This window comes from Thamnophis elegans, chromosome 15, assembly GCF_009769535.1.
Source record: "Thamnophis elegans isolate rThaEle1 chromosome 15, rThaEle1.pri, whole genome shotgun sequence".
NCBI lineage: Eukaryota > Metazoa > Chordata > Lepidosauria > Squamata > Colubridae > Thamnophis > Thamnophis elegans.
The window spans coordinates 46,731,078-46,749,150 of record NC_045555.1 but is presented as its reverse complement, the minus strand read 5'-3'; the positions used below and the strand labels follow the sequence as shown (position 1 = coordinate 46,749,150).

At 37.4% G+C, this 18,073-nt stretch overlaps 1 protein-coding gene across 1 annotated transcript in view; it reads right to left on the bottom strand.

The window, feature by feature from the left end:
* Window positions 1–3,595: 3,595 nt before the first annotated feature.
* LOC116518366 (insulin-degrading enzyme-like) overlaps window positions 3,596–18,073 on the bottom strand; it is a 34,203-nt gene continuing 19,725 nt past the window's right edge. Inside the window, exons 9-17 of the mRNA XM_032231699.1 lie at window positions 17,768–17,888; window positions 15,218–15,309; window positions 13,930–14,041; window positions 12,915–13,082; window positions 10,797–11,069; window positions 10,032–10,093; window positions 9,354–9,426; window positions 8,180–8,247; window positions 3,596–6,272 (exon numbers count right to left, since the gene is read on the bottom strand). Coding sequence (XP_032087590.1) covers window positions 6,177–6,272; window positions 8,180–8,247; window positions 9,354–9,426; window positions 10,032–10,093; window positions 10,797–11,069; window positions 12,915–13,082; window positions 13,930–14,041; window positions 15,218–15,309; window positions 17,768–17,888 — 1,065 coding nt within the window. The 3' untranslated portion in view covers window positions 3,596–6,176. The remainder of the gene's footprint in view (window positions 6,273–8,179; window positions 8,248–9,353; window positions 9,427–10,031; window positions 10,094–10,796; window positions 11,070–12,914; window positions 13,083–13,929; window positions 14,042–15,217; window positions 15,310–17,767; window positions 17,889–18,073) is intronic.

The window sequence follows — 18,073 nt, the reverse complement described above, 5'->3', positions numbered from 1 at the left end:
GAAATCCAGACAAGGTATTCAGATTGTTTATTATTAAGAGAATGACAAGCACTCCGCCATACTGTGTCAACATGCACCCAGGTTTTAAATCAACTTTTTAAAAACAGCACTTGCAAAAATTACAGTTGTTTTAGTCATTATTTATGATTACATACATTTTGTTAATGAGCACTAGAACTGATTTAACACTATAAACTAAAGTAATCTGTTATTGCTTGTCGACACTGCAGCTTTGTATCTACTAGAGAGAATTCACTGAATGCCTGAGTTATCAAACTGCATTGTATTATCAAATGCAAACTATAAAATGCTGGAGAACACTTAAATATACCTGCTAGTGAATATCATCTATTCCTACTACAAGGGCGTGCCAAGTTCGTTATCTTTCTAACGTAGCCCTAAATCTCGCCATTGCCATTTTATCATACCTTTGGCTGGAGCCCAGATCACGTGGCTTCCCAGATATAACTAAAACTATAATTCTCAGGAACATAACTGTATTCAGCAGGGTCAAAGGTGAGGGATAAAAGCAGCAGAGTTTATGTAGAGATGTTATTAATTTCTTTATTTCTCAATAGATTTGTAGACTGTGTTTGTTAAAAATCTATACCGTGTACGGGTTCTGGGAAGTTGGGGGGGGGGGAAGGAGGAGTGGGGTCAGGGTGGAGGGTGGAGGGATATATATTAGGCTAGACACAATGTGTTAGATCTCAATGCAATGTGACTTCACATGTATACTGTTTTTCTCTAATTTCTCTGTAAAAATAGGATAAGTTAAGTATATTGACATATAGTGGAAATGCACCAAGGGGAGGAGGAGTAGGAAAGAAGAAAGATGGGTAGAGAGGGATGGGAGAGAGGGTGGGGGGGAAGGTGAAAAGGAAGGGGGGGAGTGGATCTGGAGAGAGGAGTGGTAGAGGGGGAGGGGAAGTAGGGTAGAGGGGGATGATGGAGGGAAGATAGAAAGTTGGAGGGTGGTGGAAGAAAGAGGTGTATGGAGAATGGAAGAGGTATATTGGGCTTTTATTTTCTGGGGCATTGTCGACAAGAGGAATTGATGCAATTACTGTTTAATACTGTATGGTGTATACATGTGAGTGTATGAAAATGAAAATAAAATATATTTTAAAAAAAAGAAGAAGCAGGGTTTAGTAATGTTTTGAAGGGGAACATGGTCTTCCATTCTACAATTGAGCAAAAATCCAATAAATGGATATAGATCGAGTGACAGAGGTTGCTTTCGAGAATCCCTCAACTTATAACCTCCTGCAAAATTAAAGATGATTTTTAAAAAGGGGACTTTGATTAGGCAGAAATGGTGGCTGATGAGAGACAAACTAGCCAATTGTTGTACGTCCACTGACCCCCCCCCCCCCTTTGCATTTAGGGATCAATCTCTCGTGCGTTCCTGCCCAAGATTCCAGATTGAGTACTTCCAAATATAAGATTCAGTCTGAAAAATGGGCCAATATTATGTCAGAAAAAGATGTTTTATCCACGTTGTAACCCCAATATTTAGTGTTGTAATAAAGATCATCCCCTATATTTAACTTGGATGCAAGCCATGTTATATTTGTGACATACATGAATTTCTATGCTTTTTTCATGCTCGTAACTTCTGGTATAAAGAGAGTAAACATGTATGACTATGGAAGTAATAACTACAGTGTTTTAAAATATTCGCGACCCATTAGGAATGACACTTTATTCTAAAATCTTATTTTCATTGCAGGAGTAACTGACAGTTCTTGGCCTCTCTGCAAGCTTAAATATCCCTCCCACATCCGTTTTAAATTTATAGTACAGGCAGTTCTTGGTTAAAAACTATGGCAAGAAAGGTCGTAAACTGGGCCAAAACTCACTTAACAACTATCTTGCGTAGCAATGAAAATTTTGGGCCCAATTGTGGTCATAAGTTGAAGACTATCTGTATGAATTTCTACCTTTAAAAAAAAACCCTCATATAACACAGATAAATTTTAACTAATTTTACAAATAGATATAGCAGTAGAAATGGGATATTGGGCAACGACAAAGAGAAACTTTGTTAGGCAAATGTAGAGACTATAGAGGTGAAGGTAAATTACAAATAATCCTTGACTTACGACGACAATTGGGACCAGGATATTGGTCACTAAGTGATGCAGTTGTAAACTGAGACATCATATGACATCATCGCTTAGCAATTACAATCCTGGCAATTATCCTCTTTCCAAGTCATTCTATCCTTGGTTCCTTAGAGACTGTCTAAAATCTTTTCCATTTTAGCCACCTGCACCCTTGTCATCACCATATTAATTTTATTGATTTGATCTTTATCCCACCTTTAGTTTTTTAATTTTAGTGAAATAGTAATCGCGTATTTAAAAAAAAAACCTGCTCACTGATGTTTGAAATGTAGCTCCTGCCCAAGATGCTTGAGGATCAACTGTGGCCTTTGGCCTGGAAAAAAATGGTACCCCCAGTCTAAAAAGGATCCAGTTTCTGGAATACTGGCCTAGATCCTTAATAAAACTTGGAACTAAAACATCTGTCTGACATTGACCTGGGATATGATGTCTGAAGAGTCTTCCTTGCAGAGAGAGTGAAGGCTTCTGGTAGAACTTACAAGGGGGTGAGAGAGATGTGCTGTATCTCCTAATGGCTGATGGGCTTCCTGAGTGGGTGTTTATTGAGTGGTGAATATCTGAACTACGTCAAATATTTTTGATCTGCCCAGCAACCCCAGAACTACACAACTCGCAGGCTGTATGCTACAATCCGGGTAGCTGGAGCTGTGCCCATTAAGGGCCAGTTGGTCTCGCCACCCTGCATTCCAAGACTCCTTACACCCTGTGCCTTGCCACTCCAGCTGACCTTCACCTCTCCGTTTCTGGACTGGGTGGAACTAAAAGGGCAGAAAAAAAACACAAAGTGGCCCTTTCCTTTTCATCATGCTCTTGGGCTTTGCAACTTAAAAAAAAGGGGGGGGGGGAATCTCAAAGCAATAGCAATAGCAGTTAGACTTATATACCGCTTCATAGGGCTTTCAGCAGATGAGAATCACCAAAACAGGCCCAATTATAGGTGTTGTCTTTTCATTGCAATATAGAACTCAGGAGGGCAGTAAATTGGTCATTCTTGTCTTAAAATGTGACTAGAACTAGTCCCAGTAACAAGAAAATTGTACAAATTTGTACAGTCATTCTAGGACAGGCTCCTACCACTCTCCAGTTGTGATAGGATGATGATTGTCAGAATTTTCACTAAGTATTACCAAACTCCCTGGGACTCCCAAGAGTAATCCTGCAATGTAAAGATACCCGAAGATACTAAATTGGGAAGAAAACTATATCAAAAGAGAAATCTTTATACGGATTTTACCATAAATGTTGTTGCATGTTTTTTCATGCTTTGTGAGTAAAAATAATTTGATACAATTATGTTTAGCATTATTTGTTGGATAACTGGATAACTATTCTTCTACAGATTTCATGGGGGTTCCACAAGACGACATGGATCTTGAAGGCTATATCCAGCCCCACTTAGATGGAATGGGTGATGTGAATTTTAATGCTGTATTTTAATTTTATTTCTACTTTTTAAATTGAAATGTTTCTTGTCTGTTGTGAGCCGCCCAGAGTCCCCTGGGAGTGGGCAGCATACAAATTCTAATAAACTTGAAACTATAGCTGTGTGGATACCCTTGTTCTAATAAGCAGCAAACAGAATTGTGTTCGCATTCACATTCCAAATGACCTCTTGCCAATAGACTTCAGAGCACTGATAAACCCTCTATGTAGCTTCAACAAACTGCCATTTGTTACAGGGGGAAGGGAGCACCTGACAGATGCCATCAGATCAGCTTATAGTTTGTTTTGATGTTAAGTAACAATGCTCTGATCTTGTACCTTCTTGTACCTTCAAAGAAGAATCTTTGAAGCTTACAGTTAAAATGCTCCTATCTTGTCTACTAGTTGAAATGTACATCTTCTTGAGTAACAAAATGATGAACCTCCGAGGCATTCAAGTCTATGGTGTAAGAATATGCTGTCATTTTCAGATTAACCCATCAAGGTGAAATATAATAATTATATAGCACTTCAGTTAAGTCTATGTACTCTCTTTAGTTATTTTTCTACATTAGTGTAAACTGCTCTATTGTTTCTTCCGGAAGATGTCACGTACATTTTACAATAAATAAGGCATCAGTGGAATTAATCATAACGAAAGCATATAAGTGGCGTAACTCTAATGATACACACATTCTAGTCTCATCTTTTAAAGCCTTTAATATTTGAGTGTTAAGAGCCTCGTGTCTAATGACCTAATACTGAAATCAGGGGAATGAACTTGGAAACTTAGCATGAACTGCAATAACATACTGCCCTTGGAAATACAAATGCCATTTCACTCTCCAGCCCCAAATTAGCACCTGATCTTTCTCCATCTGCTTTTGCTGGCAAAACTACTCAAAAACTACTGCTTCATTAATATTTTTTTTAGTTTGACAATTAAAATATTCATTCCATTTATACTTGTTTCCGTTTTGTTTTGCAGAATCGCCTCCCCTTCTTTCCTCAAAATCAATCGGCAAATGGTTGCTACTTTGAATCATAAATAACAAATTATACAGTGCTATTACAAGTAGTCTCTGACAAAGGACCACAATGGACGCTGCCTATTACGGTCACTTGCTGTGACAGTCGTAAAGCAGGCCACAGGCCTAATGTTACTCTTTCTATGGCAGTAGTTAAGAGAAGGCTGTGGTCATTAAGGAAACCAGGGTTTCTTATGGCCAGTTTTACAACAGAGTATTGTAAAACGCAGCCGCGTGACCACGGGATGCTGTAAACGCAGCATGTTGTCCGACATCTGCAGTTCAGTCACATGACTTGTGATGGGGGCCTGACTGCCAGGACTTCAAACTTGGGTGGTAACTTCTCTTTCTCGGGACAGCTTAACTTTTGAACGGTCAATTAAGCGACAGGTTGCAAGTCAAAGATGACTGAAGTGCTACATAAAAGTGATGCAGGCTAAGATTTTAGGCTGCATTTAAAATACTGAGATCTCTTGAGCAGACGAATGTGCACGAACTCTGTAATTGTGTATTAATTCCCACTTTCTATTCCTAGAAAGAACTCTGTGTGGCATGGGAGGGAGGGAGGGAGAGAGAGAGAGAGAGAGGGAGAGAAGGAGAGAAGGAGAGAGAGAGAGAGGCTGATCGTGCTAGGTGACCACACTTGACCTTCATACAGTATGCAGGGAATCTAGGCAAATATTAAAATTGTGAGTTTCTGATAAAGGAGGAGTGTTTGCCTACATTACAATTTACATAACTACCAAGAATTATTGATGGCCTTTTAAGAAGATACAGTACACCCAAATCTCGTTCGACTTGTCCTAAAACAGTACATGACAAATGGAAGGGGAAAAAAAAATAGCCATAGTAATTTTATTTAGAAGTCAAAGAAACATTATCAGTGCAACCTTAAGAAAACGTAAAATTTATAAAGATAAAGTAACGCTCTTGGCAAAAAAAACATGGCTACCCAAGTGTTTCCAGCATTTTACTAGTCTGTATATAAAATCTTCTCAAACAGATATAAAGATTAAAACTATTTTGACTTTTCTAATAACGCTTCCAAGATATTTGTTAATTTTTTTCTCCCCTTTTCCACTGATTTTTACATAGAATCTAAATGGCTGCTTCCAAGAATCTTTTATTTTTTAAATGGTATCACTCCATGCTTCCCTTAAAAACATCAATATGGCCTTTTAATAATATTTTCTTTCTTGTACAGTAAAATATGCTTCCAAAACAGTTGATCTTTGTTTAAAAAAGTAATGATTTGCAAGTGGAAGATCAGACTGGTATGGAAACTTCTTCACAATCCATGCAAACTAAACTTTTAAAGGGCCACATTATTGTAAAATATACCATTTACCTACACAGATCTTCATATATACCACTTAATTTTAGTTTCTGGTAGTGGCTCTATGACAAACATATAACACACGACTAGAGCATACTTGCTTAAACTTGCTGTATCCCTATTGCAGCATTGATGCTGGATGAACCTAGAAGGAATCAGGAATCCTGGGACACTCGTCCTCAAGGACAAGGTCTTTGTCCATTATGAAAAGCCACTGAAGGCGCATTAATCCTCTTCCAGTTCTTCATCCAGCAAGGTTCTTCACAGTTTTGCGGCCATGAAATTGATATGAGGTTTCACCAGAGGGAAAAGTGGTAGGCTGCGTTTGAACTCAGTCATGTTTTCAATCACAATCGGCTGTAAAGGAAACATTTTTACAAAGATAGCCATTGAGAACCAAGCATGCTCCGACTGATAATGTTGCACAAGACAGGCAGAATGACTGAAAGCTGAAAAAGGCACAGGTTTTAACTGCAAAACTGTCATTAAAAAGCCAATCCAGAAATCAGAATTCAAATTCTTCTGAAATAGGATGGTGTATTCTATTGTATAAAGGTTCAACGCAACACTAAGGTGAAAACTGCAGTCAAAAACACTCTATGTGCCAATGTGAGTGAAATTAAGTTCTATGTAAAATGTACAATATTACTACCAAAAGATGGATTTGAGTCAACCAGGAAATCAGCTCAAGAGAAATTGCTGACAGTTTAGAATGGCCAACGGAGAAGCTGACTATCAGCATTTGAATGAATTAACAAGCAAATGCTAAAAAAAGGGATTTTAAACAAGCTGAAATCCAAAAATGCTCAATTAAGGCAAACATAAATTATCTATTGCATTAAACTCACTGTACTGTCATACACTTAGTTACCTAATCAGTGTAAATATGTGGACTGGTTCTGCTTGTTTTTTAGCTGCTTCTACGTTTGGGTGATCGACTTTTCTCAAGATTGTCTGGTAGGAACGGATTTTTGTGCTTCTTGTAAATTTATGCTTGTTGTTTAGCGATATCATCTAATCAACTTGCTTTCTATCATCCTCTTTTTGATTATTTCCATTTTTCCATGGTTCTCTCCAATGATTCTTGCCTGCCCGAATGAAGCGGTCACTTCATCTGATACTGAATACTGAATCTTTGGGGGCCTCCCTTTCCACAGCAGGGACAGAATCAAACAGGGTGTGTGGGAATCGGCAAGATATCTAAATGACCTGATCTCTCCAAAACAAAGAATAGCTTTCTTCAGAGCCAGATTTAACATTCTTCCTTCAGCACTCCCCCAGGGCAGGTATAAGAGAACACCTATAGCAGAACGGGTTCGTATATGTGGCAAAGGAGAAGTGGAAGATAATTCACATGTTCCATTACACTGCGAGCTATACGGAGCTTGTAGGTCTGCATATATTCTCCCCTTATTAAAGAGATTGCCAGGGAGGGCAGACAATTTCTATCTAGGCTTCCTCCTCCAGGACACTAACCCGGTTCCCACGTATGCAGTGGCAAAGTTCTGTGCTGCTGCAATGTCCATAAGAAAAAAATTGGCTACAGAAGTATAGTACCATCTTGTACCAATTATCTGGACATTCCACTAACAATCTCTGGACCATAATGTTATTATCCACTTTTAATGTACATACCTTTAATTATATTTTAATGTTAGTATTTTTAATATAGTGTAAAGGCAAATGTACATTGCTCGCTTTGACCGTAATAAAGATCTTACTTACTTACTTTGGGGACCTCAAGATTTCTAAGGTCTATTCACAATTTGTAATGGTCTATGTAATCAAAAGCCTCTATATCCATGATGGCGAACCCAAGGAGCGTGTGCCACAGGTGGCATGTGGAGCCATTTCTGAGGGCATGTGAGGTGTTGCCCTGTTAGCTCCAACACACATGCGCGTGCTGGCCAGCTGATTTTCGGCTGTTTTTTTGCCCTCCGGAGGCTTCAGGGAAGCTTCCTGAAGCCTCTAGAGCAGTGTTTCTCAACCTTGGCAACTTGAAGATGTCCGGACTTCAACTCCCAGAATTCCCCAGCCAGCGAAGCTGTCTGGGGAATTCTAGGAGTTGGAAGTCCGGACATCTTCAAGTTGCCAAGGTTGAGAAACACTGCTCTAGAGGGCGAAAAACCGCCCAACGCGCAAACCGGAAGTTCAGGAAATGCAACTGTTTAATAATTCAAACATTATTTAGAACTGCACAAACCAGATGGCATTTTGAGCATTTCTCTTTTAGAAATAGTTATGAAAATATCCTTTTTTTTTACCTGTGGCAGTGGTGGTGCTGGTGTTAGACTTATGTCATTTTGGCTTGGAAATTCTCCTACAACAGGACCTGTTTAATGATAATATTAATAATAAACATTTTAAAGACTACTAAAGAACTCCATAACATATATTTAAAAGATAAAAGGTATGCGTTGCTTCCTTCTACTTGAAAATTTGCAGATTTTTATCAAAATAACAGTCACTAAGGATGGTTGCCTGCTTAAACTCATACGATGCAAGTGCCTGAGGGCAATGTGTAATATAGGAGAATATCTTTCAAAAGGAGACAAACACAAATCTTTCGCTACTGAACCTGTTGATAACAGGATACTGTGGACAAAAGGGTGCCTGGATATTTCTAGTTCTGAATTGTGACCAGATTGTGGCAGAACTTAAGGAAAGGATTTTGTAATCAAATTCCAAACTGAATTTCTAGTTAGAGCTGGAAACTTCAAGAAAACCTTTTTCTGCCAGCCGCTCACAGTTCAGAGATGTGCCAGGGCATTCATGCTAATGTAATTTCACAATTCAACGTGAGTACTTTACAAACAGTAATGTTGAATCGCTATTTCCTATTCTGACTTCTACAGAAGGACTCTACAGCACTCGCCACTGATAACCACAAACTCAGCTACAACAGATCACAGCTGGTCTAACTTGGGCAATAACCAATTCTACAAAATATGGTTGCTACTTTCACCTTATAATTATTTCCATGTATGTAAATGGATTGTAAGTGGTATATTTCAATGCAATTGGTTCTTTCGCTGTGACATTTATAATTTAAGTGTCATTCATGTAAATCAATGAATATATTTCTATTCATCCATTAAAGTCACATGACAGCATGACAACATGACAGGAGCCGAGGTGGCGCGGTGGTTAAATGCAGCACTGCAGGCTACTTCAGCTGACTGCAGTTCTGCAGTTTGGCGGTTCAAATCTCACCGGATCAGGGTTGACTCAGCCTTCCATCCTTCCGAGGTGGGTGAAATGAGGACCCAGACTGTGGGGGCAATGTGCTGACTCTGTAAACCTCTTAGAGAGGGCTGAAAGCCCTATGAAGCGGTATATAAGTCTACTGCTATTGCTATTGCTCTGCAATACAACAATCTTTAGGGGACAACTTGAATAGAGGCCATTTGTGAGGAAATACATGCATTTAGTACTTACAGGAATTCATTTCCCTTGCTAGTACATGGACCGATATTTTGTGCCTTCTTTGGGCATCTACTGCCAACAATTCCTAGGTGCAAATAAATTAGGGTTAATTATTCCTGTAAAAATCAAGAAAAAAATCCATCTTTGCAATGAGAAGAAATCATGGAAATGAGCTAAACAAACCATACCCTGCAGCAAAGGGTTTTCGAGAAATATTAATGCTAAATCAAATCAAATCAAATTTATTTAACTACGGTAAATGACCAACCAGGTAAAAAAGAAAAAGGAAATAATGACTGAATACGATTAAAGCAGTATAACAGTAACATAAAACATTTTTAAAATAGACTTAAAACCAGAGAATGAATAAAATAATAATGTGTAAAACGTAAGATAAAATAATGGGATAAAATACAAATAACAGAGTGAAGATGCTCGGTCCAAAATTAGGACATATTATGTCTTCTTATGGAAACTTCTGCAGAAAGAAATTTAGCAATTCTACTGCTAACGGTGGGGTTTGGGTCTATGAGTAGGACCCAGACAGCCTTTCCCCCATTGAACAATCCTAGGCTTTTGTCATATGATCTTAAATTGCCACAATCTTTATAAAACTGCCAAGTACATTATATCTTAGCATTACAAATATGTCTTTTAATAATAATTTAACCAGAACCTAGATCAACTTACCTTATAAAACTGCACTATATTATCCTTAGTAAGGGTTTTGAGATATGCCACTTCAATGTTATCTGGACAACAAAGTTAACAAATTTAGTATACACAAAATATGTAAGTTTGATGTGTGCAATGTCAGGTTTCCATGTCTAACGAATCTTTTAAAATCTTCCAACCTGGTTCCCCTTGCCCTCACTGCTGGCAGAGAATGTAATGTTTTAAATGGATAACCTTGCTTTTTAACACTTCAGTCTAACTGTTCAGTCTATCTGAGGTTACCGAATCTGGCAATAAAACATCTGCAAGAAAACCACTGAGCTCAGACAGAACCAAGGACCCCAGAGTTAAGCCCTGGGCTACAAGTATTCCATCGGTAATACTTCAGTCTATCCACATTATCTACGCCCTGCATGGTTTTATAAACCTCAATCCTGTCACTCTTTTATCCTTCATTCCACACTAAACAACCTCAATTGCAGTATGGAAGCTGTAGGCCATTAAATATTTTTAATCATCCCCTCCTGCATGATTTCTGTAATAATTCAGAATTGTACAAAATGTTCAAAGGGTAAAATAGTAACATTTCACACCATTTCACAGTGCTTTACAGCCCTCTCTAAGCAGTTTACAGTGCCACCACGGCTCATATTCCAGTGTTGAGACTGTCACTAATTTTAAAACTATAATAGGAATTATCATGGAAGGTGAGATTTCAGTTGATCTCCAATATTCTTGCTTCCAATTGGCTCATGGTAAGCTCAGTTTTTTTATTCTTACCTCTATCAAAGTTATATTGCTGGGAAATGATTTCATCCCAATACTTTGCACACTCGGCAGATAGTTTCTTTGGTTTGTCAAGGCGGCGAATGGCTAAAGCCTGGATGTGTTTCTGGAAAGCTTCTTCAGACATATCTTCTATGGATTTCTCCATGGTTTTTAAAAAGGCTTCCACCCTGCTTTCTAAGTAGTGTGGCGGCTTTTCTGATTGGATGATGAACCGCAGACCTTGGACACCATTAGCCCTCCGGGGACCACTGAACACAATGTAACCTGGGGGGGGGGGGGAGTCAACACATCAGCAATTATTTATTTATTTTATTTATTAGTTAGACTTATATACCGCTTCATTGGGCTTTCAGCCCTCTCTAAGCGGTTTACAAAGTCAGCATATTTGCCCCCAACAATCCGGGTCCTCATTTCACCCACCTCGGAAGGATGGAAGGCTGAGTCAACCTTGAGCCGGTGAGATTGAACCGCCGAACTGCAGATAACAGTCAGCTGAAGTGGCCTGCAGTGCTGCACCCTAACCACTGCGCCACCTCGGCTCATCTCATCATCTCATTGCAATCTCTTACCATTCTTTTGTCAAGAAAAAAAAGGCTTCAATTTCTTTTTTTGCATCCTGACCTTTAATTAAAATTTTAATTTAACATTGAATTTGAACATAACTTTTTAAAATAGCTATTGAAGTCAAACTGTTAACTGGACTTCTGGTGAGATAGTGGCACGGGAGATTGCATTTATGTTAAGTTCCAACTGATAATTTTAAAATTTATTCTATATATATTGGTAGGAGTTGGTTTTTTTTTAATGAAGCACACAGCATCATTATCAGCTGTGGTTTGACTGTGACAAGCTAAATTTACTGCAGAAGTATGAGTTTGGAGGCAAACCAATATGGTACTTCTAGACTGTTTTCCAGAACCACCATTGATAATAGAAGGATCTTCTGACTTACAATTGATGTTAAAAATGTTGCGGAGGGAAAATAGGAGGAAGAAGGAATATTCTGTATGTTTGTTTCATTGACAAAGTAATAAAGGCAGGATTTTTAAAAAAACTCTAATAATAAAACATTTCCGCAAACACCTTTTTTCTAATTCAACTTTCTGTTTCATACTACAGTTTAATTTTTTGAGAAAGACCCAGCCTCCATACCCTTCACGTCCCATCCTACCTTGCCAGGTAAGATTTCCCACTGGATACAAGAAGTATTTGTGTTATTTCAAGCAGTTAATATTTGGTATTACGTTAAAGACTCTTTATTAACAAAGAGGAGAGCTACTGCACTACAAGGATTGGAATTTTGATCACTCAGCAAAGCATTTGTTAAGCAAGACACCCATGGGACTGCTTCACTCAACTCCTGTAATCTCAGCACTCCTGGTTGTGGTCGTTAAGTGATTGCCTCAGTCATTAAGCAAACAGGGCAAAAGAGCAAACTGCAAGAAGTGAACTGCTCGGGCAGGCTGTAGGAACAAAGCTCAGACCTGCAGGATCTACTGAAAATGTTCCTCTCCCCTCCATGTATAGCCTCTTTTGGAGTTATAGACTGTCATATTCTTCAAATTTAATTAGCCTCTTATTTTGATATTAAATATGGCATAAGTGATAAATCTTGGTTTGAATGAGAGCTTCTCAATGGCACTGCCTAGCTTGTAGAAAAGTAGTCCCTAAAGATTTTGTTAGTCCCAAATTGATTGCCTTCTAGTTAAGATTTAAGTTGTAATTTTTACAGATATTTTGGGGGTTCAATTATTATGCTTTTAGTATGTTTTATTTCTATTTCAAAGCCCATGAGATTGTGAGTTCTAGACTAAGCATCCACTGCAGAAGAATCTGCTTCCCGCCATTTCTTGCAGTTGTATTGAGAACCAAACATGTTCACGTCTTAGTTTGGAGTGTTTTTGAGACCTTGTGTTCTCACAAAGGCAGCAAAATCAGTTAAGTAAATAAACCACACAGCCTTAAATAGCTGATTATCAATCATTTGTTCTTTAATGTTGTGCTATAGGTGGGATTCTTAATGAAAGGTTGCAACAGCAAATTAGCTTATAATAATTGATTTAAAATATATAGTGATCTTATCAGAGACACATATAAACAAAAGCTCACCTAATTGTTCCTTAGTGCGCAGAGTATTAAAGCAAGGCTCTGAGACAATTTGACAGAAGAGCTCCAAAAACATATTCTCCGAAGTGCTTTGCATATCCGTTTGATAATATATTTCTATTCCACAATTATTATGAACTTCATTCCTCTGTTGATAGACGAACCATCCTCCTAGGAGAGTGCAAAAGAAATGGAATTTAGGTTGAAGGGAGAATCTTATGTTCTATTTAGTGTAGGCTAGCAAATTACAGCACATTATTTAATATAAATATCCAGGTCCAATATCTTTATTTGTTTTGTGCAACCTGACATCTCTTAAATATATAATCTGTTTTAAAATTCCGAGGCACCTTGACAAAAGACAGGCTGATTGCAATTCTAGAATCAATGGTCTAAACCCATCTCAAGGTGTCAGATAAACAATGCGCCTTTATTCTATGCGTGGAATAAAAGCACACAACCACAGCACTTTTAGTAGAATCAATTGATCAGATGCACAAACATTTCAAACAAATGCCATGGAGGCTCTGGGTATGCAACGGTTTCAATCTGTGCATTATCAAATGAGTGTGACTGCCCCACTACAGTATACACTACTATCAGCTTAAGTAAGCTGCATAGTACTCATATCATTCCGCTCTTATACAACTGAAAGAGATAAGTTTCATGATTAAGGGTTTTTTTCTTTTTTTTTTTAAGAAATTTTTATTTTTAAACAAACAAGCACAGACAAACATAAAGATGCAGAAGTATATTTGATTGTAAATGTGTTAATGGCGGCTAGAATTATATTTGCAAAAATGAGAAAATACCAATGCAGGAGGATTAAAGGTTTTTTTCAAGGAAGCAAATCATGGGGTTGATTCTCACATATCTGCAGCACAAATTTGAAATTAAACAAATTTTGAAAAACAAAAATAGCTGAAGACATAATTATCCTTCTTTATTGCAAGCTATAGTATATGCACTATGAAACTCGAAATGAAGCATTTTATAGCTGATAAGCCAAACCACTTACTATCAGGCAGCTGTACTTCCCTATATCTTACTAGCTGGCTGGGAAGCAGAGGTTTTGTATGAGCATGCTCAATCAGAGTGTCTTCAACCATTTGCATAACTCCTAATGCAGCCTGGAAAAAGAAGAAATTCATTGCAGATTTTATTCACTGCCCGATCATTCTTCATCTGTCTGTGACAATAGCAGAAGGATAACAGATTTGACCACAACAGCAAAATTAGGAATGAAGAAAGGAGAAGCTCTCTTGCAAATATTAAATCTGAAAGCTGAAACCAGACATACGAATGCTACTCAGCATTCAGAAATAAAAGGGAGAAATCCTCATTATATCTGCATTATATTTAAAATGTAAAAAGCTTAAAATATTTACACAGTCATTGCATACGTAATTTCTCTTTTCAGCTTCTTAATAATTTAAGATGAAATTGTTCTTTGGTTCAACATCTTTTTCATTTATGGTAAATCTGTCAATGTTTTCCTGCTTCACCCTCCTGGACTTGCATGAGCTGTATCATTTTATAGTGCTCTGTTTCTCCCAGTTTTGTGCACAGAGCACTTTGCATGTTTATTTGAATTAACATTTCCTTAAGGCGCTGGCATGCTTAAGCCTCGTGCCTGGATCCTATTTGCTTCATGTGAATGGGACAGTGTAATGCAGACAGACGGATGCCAAAATGCCTTTTATTTCACCATGCAGAAAAGCTAACAACAAAGTGGCTAAATGAATTCAGAATCAAAAGTATTTTTTAAGAGAAACAAGGTGGCTTTAAAAATTACTAAATAAAATGAAGATATAATAAGATGCACGCTAAGATTATATAGCACCAATCTGAGAAATAGTAAATAGTCTGACATTACAATTTTATTATAAAAGAGATGAAACACCTCACATTTCAATTGTGTGTTTATTTGGAAATAAATCCTATTAAATGTAATATACTTCAATCCAAATGAATGGACTTTGCAGAAATATTAGAAGAACTAATTATAGAATATCCAAATTATCATAGAAGATGAAAGCATACTTAAGATGCGAAACAAAAATAACTGAAGTTAGCTACCCTCAGCATGAAACATATAATGCCCATTTTGCAAAATATGTACAGTGTGCTAAATGCTATATAACTATCCTCCAATTTGTTGATATGATAAATTTACTGTTAATATTACAATATTGAACATTAAGGTAATACACAATAATAAGGTTATTATTTAAAATTAACGAACACTAAGATTTGGGGGGGGGAAATAGGTAATAAATATCAATTAAAAGCACATCGAAACCAACCTGTTTTGTTATATTGCCATGGAGAAGTGCTTCAATATGTAACCGTGACAACAGTTGTGAAATAAAGGCCTTGAGGCGAGGAAGAGTGACATCTACAATAGATATGTAGATATTTAAAATCAAATGCATTTTCAATTTGAAGGAGAGAGAAAAACACATTATCTTAAAATACAATCTATTTCTTAACTTAGGAAGTAGAAAGAAAAAAATATATAATAACCAACAAAAAAAACCCCAGTGTTTTCTTCACATATATTCATATTTGGGAAATGTGGCACTCTCTCTTGCTGTGCTCACAGTATGCCTTGCTCAGAATTCATATCTGGTTTGACCCAGATTTCAATATGGAAAAGGCAAAAAAAAGACAGCTTTCTGTGCAATCAAACTAAACGTACATCATTCTTCAAAACTAGTAATTTACATGATGGTTGAAGACAAAAGTCCAAGCTGTTACTGACTAAAGAATGTAGCACTCTTGAAAGGTGCATAATGCCCTGACATCTTCATAACAGTGATTAAAATGGTGGTTATTTTGATATTATATTTTTAGCACACATCTGTACGTGTCAGCCTCTGCCTTGCTGCTGCTTCAGCTGCCATTGAAACGGGGAGGGGGGGCATGGTATTTTGGAGGAATATTCTAGAAGCTGTCCTGACCACCTCATTGCGCATGTGGAGGAAGGGAGTTTCCCGCCAAGGTTAACTGTCCAGCATTCCAGCCTGATGATGTTTTTTGAAGATATCTCCCACCTGACAGTTGGGAGAATTATAATTGGACTATGGACTGGGGCGCCAAGGGGAGGGGATTGACCTATACATGATATTCTTTGCTTTCGTGCCCAATTAACCAGACTCAGCTTTGCTTTGCTACTATTTGTTTGTAATTAGTAAAACTACACTTAAATTCAAACAAATGGAATTGAGTGGTTCCTTTCCTGATTATTAAATGAAGCAGCACCTGACAGTATGTTACAAATATCTTTCTACAAATCAGGGTCTCATTTATGTTGGGTGTCAAATACCAAAATTGAGAATGATCAGAATGATAGTATAGTGTGTCTAGAAGGCACAAAAATGAACAATGCTATGTGTTACAGCTATTCTCTTTATTTCTGGCACATTCATGCCTACACAGATACACACCTACACACCTTTGCATCTATCTTTCAGACAGACGCAGACAAGCATCTGATGTAGAGATTAAGGTATTAGACTGGAAATCTTAAGAGACCATGGGTGCTTCCTGAAGCATGAAGTCATCTGGTCACTTTAGTTCAGCCATTTTCATTCAGCCCAACTCATTAGACTGGGTTGTTGTGGGGGAAATAGTAGGCCAGAGCATTATGTATGCTGCCTTGAATCGTACCAAACAAAGGCAGACTACAATAGTAATAATACTAATACTAATATATGCTTGTGGTGCAATACCAAAACAACCAGAGCATCATTTGAACACAATCAGCATTGACAAAATTGACCATTATACAATTGCAAAAAGGCAGCTTTATTTAGCTTATTTATTTAGCTTACATCCTGAGACCATATCTTTAATATTATTAAATGACACATTCCTATCTTAAGGCCTCAGAAGGTGGACAAAAATGCCAAATCCAGTCTGGCTGACTATGCAACCAATCACACATTTCTATCTGGATGCTTTTTACTACCCTGTTTCCCTGAAAATAAGCCCTCCCTGGATAATAAGCCCAATCGGGCTTTTGATCACATGCGCTAAAATAATCCCTCCCCTGAAAATATTGCAACGCCGCAGCAGCCTTGAGGTGACCACACTTGCCACCTCAAAAATAATAAGACCTCCATGAAAATAAGGTCAAGTGCTTATTTCGGGGGTGAAAAGAAAATAAGACCCTGTCTTAATTTTGGGGAAACATGGATGATTTGGGGTTTTCATGAGCTGTACGCCATAATCATCCCAATTCTGACAAATCACGGCTTGAACTACCTTGCTTTGCACGTAATGAGTCTTATCTCATATATTGGTTTCACCTTTTAAGTTGCATTATTGGAATAAATGAACTTTTGCATGATATTCTAATTTTTCAAATTTCACCTGTACATAGTAAGGGGAAAGCTTCAATCCCAATTGTAAAGCAAACTTCAATCCTAATTGTAAAGGAAAACTGTATTTAAATAATAGGTAAAAATGCAAATGGACGCCAATATCCAAAATTTACTTTAAAATTTGAATTTGTTTTATTTCTTGAAATACATAAATTGTTTTCTATACTTATTTTCACATCCGTGTAAATCATCACAAAACATGCCATCCTTTATTACTTTCTACCTTACCACTATATAATTTACACTGTGCACTTTATGTAAACATTATTCTTTACAGAAGGATGCTTCATGTAAGTTGTACATATAAGAGAAAGGGAGTAGGAGGGGGGAGGGGGGGACAATTCCTCACAACAATCTTAATGTCCAAATACTCCACAAGATATTAGGGCATATTTCCTTTAAAGTAAACCAAATTAACTTACCAAATAACATAACAAATCATGCAATTTAGATTTGGCAAACTCTTACCATCTAAAGCTTCTTTTAATTCATTTTTGGTCCATGCAACTTCTGTCATTAAGAGCCGAAGGTAATACATTGCGTGCTCATGTGGCTGTTCAGCTCGAAAGTTGTTAAGCGATCGCATATACTGTTAAAAACAAAAGCCAAGGGAAAATAAATGTAGTTTTTCAATAAACTTCACTGATTTAATCACTTTTATACTCAAAATAAGCATTCAAATAAAATATAGAAGGAACTATGGTTCCTTCTTCATCAAGACATGAAACCAGGAAGTGAGATTGGTTAATAAAACAGCCTTAAAATTGGACAAAC